This window comes from Tenrec ecaudatus, chromosome 14, assembly GCF_050624435.1.
Source record: "Tenrec ecaudatus isolate mTenEca1 chromosome 14, mTenEca1.hap1, whole genome shotgun sequence".
Classification (NCBI taxonomy): Eukaryota; Metazoa; Chordata; class Mammalia; order Afrosoricida; family Tenrecidae; genus Tenrec; species Tenrec ecaudatus.
In genome coordinates this window covers 40,389,896-40,400,530 of record NC_134543.1, presented here as the reverse complement: position 1 = coordinate 40,400,530, position 10,635 = coordinate 40,389,896, and the positions used below count along the sequence as shown (strand labels likewise).

The 10,635-nt window shown below is 44.6% G+C and overlaps 1 protein-coding gene across 1 annotated transcript; it reads left to right on the top strand.

The window, feature by feature from the left end:
- Positions 1-5,774: 5,774 nt before the first annotated feature.
- On the top strand, positions 5,775-10,299 carry HSPA2 (heat shock protein family A (Hsp70) member 2). Its single transcript, XM_075530543.1, has 2 exons — positions 5,775-7,849; positions 8,384-10,299. The coding sequence occupies exon 1, from the start codon at positions 5,925-5,927 to the stop codon at positions 7,830-7,832; it is 1,908 nt and encodes a 635-aa protein (XP_075386658.1). The 5' UTR covers positions 5,775-5,924; the 3' UTR covers positions 7,833-7,849; positions 8,384-10,299.
- Positions 10,300-10,635: the final 336 nt, after the last annotated feature.

Genomic DNA, 10,635 nt, shown 5'->3' with positions numbered 1-10,635 from the left:
CAGGAAACAAAGTAATAATAATAATTAAAGTTATATTAACATATTAGAGACAGTTTTTGATTGGCTAGTGAAAGTAGGTCAACAAAAGAAATATGGCTTAAATTTGAACTGTACTATAGATGTGATTATAATAATTATAAATACATTCTGCAATGTAATTATTTCTGTATACTGGTAAAACATGGAATTACTGGGTTACAAAGAAAATTTTGTTAACTTAAAATATATTGCTTTTATCTATCTTAATAAAATTTCCTCCTCTATGTTCAGAAGTTAAACTGTCTGCATATTACTTTTATTTATACTGTATCTTTTTCAATCTAGTTTTAAAAAATATACTATGAAGTTATCTACCCATTGTCTAATAACACAATAATAATATATCTGAAATAGCTAGTTATGGTGTTCCCAAGTAGCTTAATTTACTAACTAAAATTCTTATTGCCAAATCTTGGTTTCTCTCAATAGAGAACAAAAAATTTGGGGGCAAAAAGTGCTGATACCAAGGGCTCAAGTAGAAAGAAAGTGTTTTGGAAATATGTACAAATGTGCTTAATACAATTGAATGATGGATTGTTAGAAGATTTGTAAGAGCCCCCACAATAAAATGATTATAAAAATGTAAAATAAACCTTTAAAAAAGAAAAAATATTGGAAGAATACAATCTCAAAATGTACTTTTACTTTGAAATAAATGGGTAGCCGAGTGAGGAAAAAAAAAAAGAATACTATCTCTTGGTAAACACTGATGACAACAATAGGTTTCCTTGAAGTATCCAAATAATCATTTATTAAAATGTAATGAATAGGTGTTCAGCTCTCTGATGATTAATTAATTTTTCAAAATAACAAACATTACTCAGAGAAGTTATTCCTTTATCAGTATAATTCATTTTGTTTCTTATAGAATTCATAACTATTAACAGTACATATTGAATCTGATTCTGTAAGCCATCAGTCAGCCTCATTTTTTCAGGCTCTTTCAGACTTCCACATTTTTTCAGGCTCTTTCAGACTTCCACAAGCATCTGTTCTTGAGTTTATTAGCACCATCTAGTTGCATAATGGCTTATGCCTTAGGCAATGAATGAGCCACAAGGTCAGTGGTTCAGACCCATCAGCCACTCCACACACACAAAAAAAACTTCTATAAAGATGCACAGTCTCAGAACCTCACAGGGGCAGTTCTACTCTGTCCTACAGGGCCCGTTGTATGTCAGAATGAACTTGATGGCAGTGAGTGTGGCTTAGTTTTTGGATTGTCCCAGATCTGCTCTTCTGGAAACACCTCTGTAATACACTAATTGTATTGTTTAATTGTAATGTTTAAAGACTAGTTTTTTTCAGGACTCAAAGGATAAAATTTTTCACATAGCGAGAGGTGACTGGCGTAGTATTTTGGTCTAGGATACTCTCAGCTCATTAAATGGAAGTGGTCATGGAAATCTTAAATATAATTGCTAGTTTAACTCCAGTTTGCTCACTGATCAAGTTACAGACTGTTGCTTGCCCTACCTTCTATTCAGACTACCACCACCCCTCAAAACAATCTACAACTCCCGTGAAGGCTGTGCCTCAATGGGTCTTAAAAGCCCTCCAGGAAAATCTACCAATTTGGATTAATTTTTCTAGTAATAATGAAAAAACAAAATTCTTGTTCATCTGTTTCCATAAGGCAGGCTTACTACTTACTACCCATGTACATTGTTCTAGACCTCACTCACCTTGTCCATCCTGTTTCCCTTACAGATCTGTTCAGTTATCAATTTGTTTCAGTGGTTGATCTCTGCAAGGTCATTTAGAGATTCTTCCACTTCTACAGAGGGGAAAAATTGAGTTACTATTCCCAATCCTTTGGTTAAACAATGTGTCTCTTGTTGCTTTTAATAAACACTAAGCTAATGAATTAATACTGTATTCCAGGTACTTTTCTGAGTGCTGGGCAATGTTAGAGAAAGTTGGACAGATGTCGAAGCCTTTCTGTTTTTTGTTCTACCACTAAATCTGTGTGGAACCATTGGCTTTGAAGAATATTTTACACTCTAGTATTTGTAATCAGCTAAGCGGATTTTATTTTAGAAAATCAGTAATACTAGTCATTGTTTCAAATGAATATTCATAGTCATATTTTTTAAAATCCGAAGAACCATGATGAAAAAATACTTTATCAATAATCCTAGATATAATGCATTTTGGTTTTTTAATGATTGTCCTATATATATGTATAGTTTTTTTCACTTGTATTCAGAACATTTTTGTGTGATTTAAACTCAAATAACTTTATGGCTGCATATTTCATAATATGCTATAACTTATGTAATCATTTTCTTGTTATTGGAAATGAAAACCCATTTCCTTTCTGTTGTTATCATAAATTATATTGTTTGCATGCTTTTATCTCAAGATCAATCCTATAAAAAGTAATAATAAATGAAGTATCTGATCGTATTTAAGGTCAAAAATAAATATCACGTTGCCTTCCAAAATGATTGTACTAATTTATATTCATTCCTACCAGTTTGCCTATTTTGTTGTACATCTGATGGAACTTTTAAATATTATTTTATCATAAATTTATTGTTTTGATACATTTTAATCAACTAGGATTTTACTTGAGTCATAGTTATCAAAGAAAAAGGTTTTTTATCCATACAAATAATTATAAAGAATCCACAAATGACCAGTATACAATAATGTTCTAAGAATGAAAAAGTTTATTTCATATAAAATCAAAATGCAAAAACTATTCCTTTGGGGGGAAACTCAGGATGCCATTGAAAGTCTGAAACTTCAATTTACTAGGTGAAAAGGTAAAGCAGACAAATATATAGAGAACTATGAAAAACAGAAATAATTGGTACTGTGGTTTCACAAACTGTTAAAGATGAATTGATAGTTAAACTATAAGGTTTGTAGTAACTACGCAGAAGTGATAAGTAAATAAGTAGTATGCAAAAGAATCTCTTCCTTCAGAAACTTTTAGTCCTTATACGGGAGCACTCAGCCTGCTTGCTTGTTCTAGTTTTGTTTGAGGTAAGGGATATGATGCTTTGTTTTCAGTTACAGCTGGGATCCTGTCTGAGTCACATCATATTATATGTTCTCCGGCCCATTAATTCTCTCCCTCTCTTTTTCTCTCCATGCTTATTGGGTTTATTAGTTAATAAATTACATACAGTTCAGGATCTGAAAATGCTCAAGACATAATTCTTTGGTCCGACAGGATATAATTATTCTCAGCTAGACCCACCCATAGGCACGACTCTATTTGGTGTAGACCAGGGGTCAGCAAACTGTAGCCTGAGCGCCATATCTGGCTCTTTCTGTATATGCATGTGGCTCTAAAGTAAAATTGAAAAAACTGAAAGGATTCCTTATTCCGGTAATGATGGTTCCATTTGTTTGTAAAAATATTTATGACTCTTGGACAATTTTCAAGTTGTTGGCTCTTCTGTCTCAAAAATGTGTCGACTCCTGGTCTAGACACATGGCTCCTTGGTAGTATTACAAAGCTCTTTTAGCATGGCCAATAAATTCACAAAGGGCTTTTTTTTAACTGAATGTTGTTGGTTGCCTTTGAGTCAGCTCTGACTCATGGAGTTGCCATGTGCAGCAGCACAAAGCCTTGCACCACCCTGTGCCATCTGCATAACCACTGCTATGCTTTCTGTTCATCGTGGCATCTCTAGTATTTTGAGTGCCTTCCAACCCAAGGTACTTGTCTTTGGGCACTGTATTTGACAGTATTCTGCTATCATTCATAAAGTTCTCATTGACTTGTTATGAGAACTAGACAGTCAGACCTATCTTCCTATAAGACATCTTAATCTGGAAGTGCTGTGGAAAAACCACAGGTAATCCTGCTGATAAGTAAAATATCAGCATCATAGCTTCCAGTCTCAACAGCTACATGCAAGTACAATCAACTGACAGGTTGATTTAACTACACACAAAATAAGAATTGCCAAGAGATCCTTATTCAATAGGAACTTTTTCCCTCTTTAATCTTTGTTTTTCTAATACTTTCTTTAAAATGTTTCCTATTTTAAATAAATTTCAGCTTCTTTAATGGAAATGGGGATGGTCATTGTGGTTAAAACGATTTAACCAATTATAGCAAATGTGTCTTTAACATTAGAAACCAGAAACACAGCTAGAAAAAGAATCTTAAATCTCCAGACACTTCTGCATTTTAAACATTTCCTTTTCATCACAGATAACTTTCTCAGACCAAAAAATTATCCAATACATAGCTTATATAGGGATTTTAACGTACTATTCTAGCCTCCCCCCAAAGCCCCTTCCCATTCCTTCTTCCCTAACCTCGGGACCATGCCACAGAGCCCTTATTAATGCTATCCATCTGAAAAGACCATTTCGTGCGGACCCTGCCCTTTCCAGTGACACTAATCTTGTCCTCCTGAGCAGGTTCACCCATGCAGCAACCTATGCCTCCCCCTCGCCCCCCACTTTGCTGGCAGACATGCCATCTCTGAGCTTGTCATCGTCCTCGCCAACACACTGAACCCTCCGTCTGGAGGTGCCCCCTCCAGTGTTCTCCAATAGCATCTTCCTCTCACCGAGACTCCCAACTTCTTAGGGAGAACTCCTTGCACTTGTCTGGGTATTCTCGGAGGAGCCTGCTCCCGTCCCCAGTTATCTGGTGACAGCTACTCCCAGGAGAGGATGAATTGTACTATCCGTCCACCCTCTTCTCCTGGAGGTAAGTAAGCCTTCTGCCAAGTTCGTGGCAGCGAAGGAAAGGCGCGCCACTCCGTGGCGACGACTCGGTCGGAAACCGGAGCGAGCACTCGCACGGGCGGGGCGCCGGGGGACTTCATCTGCAGTGTGGGTTTTTATGTCTTCCCGAGAAGAACCCTGGCGTTTGCAATAAGTAAGCCCTGGACTTGGGAAATCAGGAGAGCAGAGGGGCGCTTCAAGTGGCAGGACAAGTGGAGAGGGGGCTAGACAAAGCTGCAATTTTCTCTGGGCTCGGGGCAGGCCCGGCCGCGCGGCCCGCCCGCCTCCAGCTCTGCGCGGGAAAACGGCCGGCGGCTCGCGGCGCTCCCCGGTCAGCTCGGGCTTCCCCGTCGCGCGGTTTGGATCGAGACACAGTGAAGCCAAAGGCCGACTTCCGTTCACGGAACTTCGGTTTCATTTCTTTGTGTCCCCACCTGGCCTGGCCGCCCCCTCAAATTGGACCGCCCCACACAGGAAAAGAATAAAAGCCGGTCCCGGCCCTGGGGCCTCAGGGCAAGCAACTCGGAATGAACCGCGGCAGCGCTGACCCGCACGGCCAGTCAGGCCTCCGGACACTAAACGGCCCGGTACCTGGGAGCGCTCTCTCAGAAACTCCGTCCCCGCGGCCCCCCTACGCCCCGCCCATGCCCGCCGGCGCCCCACCCCCATTGGGAGACCGCGATGCTCATTGGTCGCCTGCCCTGCCAATCGAGTGGGCGTCAGCGAATCGCGCCTTCGGAATGGCGGAGGCGGAGAAAGAGCGCGGACTTGTGCTTCGCGGGGCTCGCGCCTAACGTCTCCCAGCTGCAGGCGGCGCGCGAGGCGCCGCGGTCTCCGCCGCACCCGGGACGCGGAGGGCTTCATTTGCATAACGGCCGCCCCCTGCCTGCCCCCCGTACCCATCTTGAAATCTGTTGGGCCGCAGGCCGGTCACTCCGACCCAGGCTAGCCTGTGGCGGGGCGGGCAGCGTGTGTGCGGGCGGTCCGAGAGTGGATTGGCTCAGGGAGTGGCCCGAAGGCGGCGGGGAGGCGCTATAAGAGCGAGGAGTCCAGCTGGGGGGAGCGGGAGACGCCAGACGCGCTCGGCGAGCCTACCGCGCAGTGGCCGTTCGTGGACTCCGAAGGAGGGTTTCCCTCTCCTCGCCTTTTCTCTCTTAACTCGGCTTGCCTGCCTTTCAACCAGCATGTCTGCTCGCGGCCCGGCTATCGGCATCGACCTGGGCACCACCTACTCGTGCGTGGGGGTCTTCCAACACGGCAAGGTCGAGATCATTGCCAACGACCAGGGCAACCGCACCACCCCCAGCTACGTGGCCTTCACCGACACGGAGCGCCTCATCGGCGACGCCGCCAAGAACCAGGTGGCCATGAACCCCACCAACACCATCTTCGACGCCAAGAGGCTGATCGGGCGCAAGTTCGAGGACGCCACGGTGCAGTCGGACATGAAACACTGGCCGTTCCGCGTGGTGAGTGAGGGAGGGAAGCCCAAGGTGCAGGTGGAGTACAAGGGCGAGATCAAGACCTTCTTCCCGGAGGAGATCTCCTCCATGGTCCTCACCAAGATGAAGGAGATCGCCGAGGCCTACCTGGGAGGCAAGGTGCAGAGCGCGGTCATCACCGTGCCGGCCTACTTCAACGACTCGCAGCGCCAGGCCACCAAGGACGCGGGCACCATCACGGGCCTCAACGTGCTGCGCATCATCAACGAGCCCACGGCGGCAGCCATCGCCTACGGCCTGGACAAGAAGGGCTGCGCGGGCGGCGAGAAGAACGTGCTCATCTTTGACCTGGGGGGCGGCACCTTCGACGTGTCCATCCTGACCATCGAAGACGGCATCTTCGAGGTGAAGTCCACCGCCGGGGACACCCACCTGGGCGGCGAGGACTTCGACAACCGCATGGTGAGCCACCTGGCGGAGGAGTTCAAGCGCAAGCACAAGAAGGACATTGGGCCCAACAAGCGAGCGGTGCGGCGGCTGCGCACCGCCTGCGAGCGCGCCAAGCGCACCCTGAGCTCGTCCACGCAGGCCAGCATCGAGATCGACTCGCTCTACGAGGGGGTGGACTTCTACACGTCCATCACCCGCGCCCGCTTCGAGGAGCTCAACGCCGACCTCTTCCGCGGGACCCTGGAGCCGGTGGAGAAGGCGCTGCGCGACGCCAAGCTGGACAAGGGCCAGATTCAGGAGATCGTGCTGGTGGGCGGCTCCACGCGCATCCCCAAGATCCAGAAGCTGCTGCAGGATTTCTTCAACGGCAAGGAGCTCAACAAGAGCATCAACCCCGACGAGGCGGTGGCGTACGGCGCCGCGGTACAGGCGGCCATCCTCATCGGGGACAAGTCGGAGAACGTGCAGGACCTGCTGCTGCTCGACGTGACCCCGTTGTCGCTGGGCATCGAGACGGCGGGTGGCGTCATGACCCCGCTCATCAAGAGGAACACCACCATCCCCACCAAGCAGACGCAGACCTTCACCACCTACTCCGACAACCAGAGCAGCGTGCTGGTGCAGGTGTACGAGGGCGAACGGGCCATGACCAAGGACAATAACCTGCTGGGCAAGTTCGACCTGACCGGGATCCCCCCCGCCCCCCGCGGGGTCCCCCAGATCGAGGTCACCTTCGACATCGACGCCAACGGCATCCTCAATGTCACCGCGGCCGACAAGAGCACCGGTAAGGAGAACAAAATCACAATCACCAACGACAAGGGTCGCCTGAGCAAGGATGACATCGACCGCATGGTGCAGGAGGCGGAGCGGTACAAGTCGGAAGACGAGGCCAATCGCGACCGTGTCGCCGCCAAAAACGCCGTGGAGTCCTACACCTACAACTTCAAGCAGAGGGTGGAAGACGAGAAACTGAGGGGCAAGATTAGCGAGCAGGACAAAAACAAGATCCTCGACAAGTGCCAGGAGGTGATCAACTGGCTCGACCGGAACCAGATGGCGGAGAAAGAGGAGTACGAACACAAGCAGCGCGAGCTGGAGCGAGTGTGCAACCCCATCATCAGCAAACTTTACCAAGGCGGCGGCGGCGGCGGCGCGTCGGGAGCCTCCGGGGGACCGACCATCGAGGAAGTGGACTAAACGGCCCTGCAGTCAGCGTAAATCCCTTTTCCTTTCTCTCGTTTTTTGCTTTTCTTTTTGTTCTTTACAAAGTCGTTGTGCCAAGCAGAAATCTATTCTTGGCAGTCTTTAGCAGGGTGTTTGCCTATGAAAGGAAAGGTGTAACAACTTAGCTTAATTACAAAAGGTTCAAAAGGTTTTTATTTTTCCCTAAGAAAAGCCACCATTTTGCGAGTTTGCTACCTTAAGCGGTACCCCCATCCCCTTAGTTAGCCTAGTTTGTGCACGAAGATTTGTTTGAGATGAGACTTTCACCCACCTGTCCTCAGAAGCCTAGGGCCATCAAAAATACATAAGCTTTGTTTGTTTTTATGTAGAACTTTAAAGTGAATGTTAGGACAGGCTTACTTTTTTGCAAATTTATTTTGCAAATAAAAAATTTAAAGTAAAGCTGTAATTGATCTCAACATTACTGTCTTGGAGTTTTAAATTTTTTTTCTAACTGTAGTGTTAATGATCTTTGTATTATTATAATGTGAAATTTACCTAACCTAATCTTGTCTAATTCTCAGATGAGGTTCCTGCCTTGAATTCCAAACAACTGAAGGGAGAAGATCTTGGTAAACTGTTTTTCCCCCTTTAATAAAGAACCGTGTACAGAAACAGAAACTAAGTTCTTTCCCAATGTCCACAAGCCCCTAAAACTTACTCAAAACACGCACTTGAGTAGCCCACAAAACACAAGCTTTGCCCTGGGGTTAAGTATTAAAAACTTTTTCTTTTTTTTTTTTTTCTCCAAACTAAGTAAAGCAGAGGCCGGAGTTGGAGTTTTCTTATAATAAAGCCAAAGGTAATATGGAAACAAATTGCTTTCTGTGACATTAGGAGAAACGAGAGGCAACAGGCAAGCATCAAAGTGAAGACTTAATATTGAGTCCAAATTTGGTCAAACTTGTTTGAATGCTCAGATTCCTCTAAAACAGCTCAACATAAGAACCTGGGGCAAATTCTTTTCCAGAACACATTCCCGGCCCCCGACCCCCACCCAGCCAGCAACTATAATTACTTGGAGGGAGGGAAGTAATATTTAGATTTCATATGTGTGAGTTGAGGATTATAATGATATTGCAGTGCCTACCTTGGATCAAAAGACAGACTATAAAATACTTGTTCACTTTTCCATGTATCTGGCTTTGAGGCTGTTCCAAACAGGAACATTGCAATTCTTTGGAAACCTACTAGACCTAACACTTTAAAATGTACATTTTTTGGAAAAAGTGTGGCTCAGACCTGCTTCCTTCTGCTATAATCTCCTTAAGGTGGGGGCGAGGCTGACTTAAAACTAAGTTAAACATGCTTTTAACACACGGGCATTTTGCTGTCGTAAGTGATGCATCATGTTTATAATGTGAGTTTTAGAAAAATATTTTTACACAGTGTGATTTTGTGCCATATGATGAGATCACCTCAAATACTAAGAATTACAATTTTAATATGTAGAGACCTCATTAGCCTGAAAATAATGATCCTCTGATACAGATGTCGACCTTTAAAGCTTATTTTGAAATAATTTTACAATTGCCTTCACCCAGTGAGACTTGCTAAAAAAGAAGAAAAACGGCCTTCAATATTTTAGAAAGGTAAGGTAATTGATCTTTAGACTGAGAAGCTGAAGATGACCCGGGTTTACCAGTGTTGGTGGGGTCATGTTGGAAAGTTTTCAGTGAGGAGGCATTAAGGGTGTCTCATTTGACTTCAGATAGTATCACATAAATACTTGACAAACTACCGTCCTACTTCACAGAGTCAGGTGAATGCCAACCTTAGCAGCAGCGGTTCTCAACCTGTGGGTCACGACCCCTTTGGGTTGATTCATACCAGTGGCAAAAATACAATTATGAAGTAGCAATGAAAATAACTATGGTTGGGGGGTCACCACAATATGAGGAACTGTATGAAAGGGTCCAGGCATTAGGAAGGTTGAGAACCACTGCCGTAGAGTAACTTCTCACACAGAATGTTAACTAAGATAATCCCCGTTGTATGAATCCTGTGTTAGCCTTTTATTTGTGTATATTCCTTGCTCTAGTATAAAGAAGTATTTCTGTAAGTGCAACTTGTTACTAGTATGACATCTCACTGGAGAAGAGAATCGTTTCTCTAATGAATCAGAAAAATGACAAGTGCACCTCTCTTCTGTGGTCCCAAACTTACTTGGCCTATCATTTCTCTCCCCCCGCCCCACCCCTGCCTTTTCAGGAAAAAAAAATTACTCTATCACCATCACCCCTGGCGATTCAAAATCTTTGTACTATAACCCATAATGCAGGACAAAGTGTAGGCATGCGCTTTTGAAGAGTAATTACTTGTGGGGTGGCGAGGGGAAAAATATTTAGATAATTAGCTCTTCCCTTTCTTGAGGGTGTTTTTAAAGTTCTGACTTCTCAAACTAGATCTGAATATATTACCAAATAAAGTCACCAAAGTAGCTCTTCAGTGTCTGGAGGAGTCCTTTGAAACTGGTAACTTGGTAACTCCTCGGAACCGCATAGCAGATGTTAGATTAGCTATAGTCAAATGACAATGGAAAAAGCACTTGATGGAGGACAGGCTAAATTACAGTTTAAGGAATCATTACCATTTCTGGAGCTGGAAAGTGAATTTGCTAGAAACCAGTAGTCATGACTAGAGCAGATGTAACGTGTGTATACTGTTAGAAGATGGGAAAAGTATTCCTTTCAGAATAGGTACTTCAATTCTTACCTGAGAGTTTACTACTGTTATCCTCCTCCCAAGGCAATAAATCTAGACAATACCCAAAGAC

Coding starts and splice junctions, on each gene's coding strand:
- HSPA2 (XM_075530543.1), top strand. CDS start 5,925: ATGTCTGCTCGCGGCCCGGCTATCGGCATCGACCTGGGCACCACCTAC.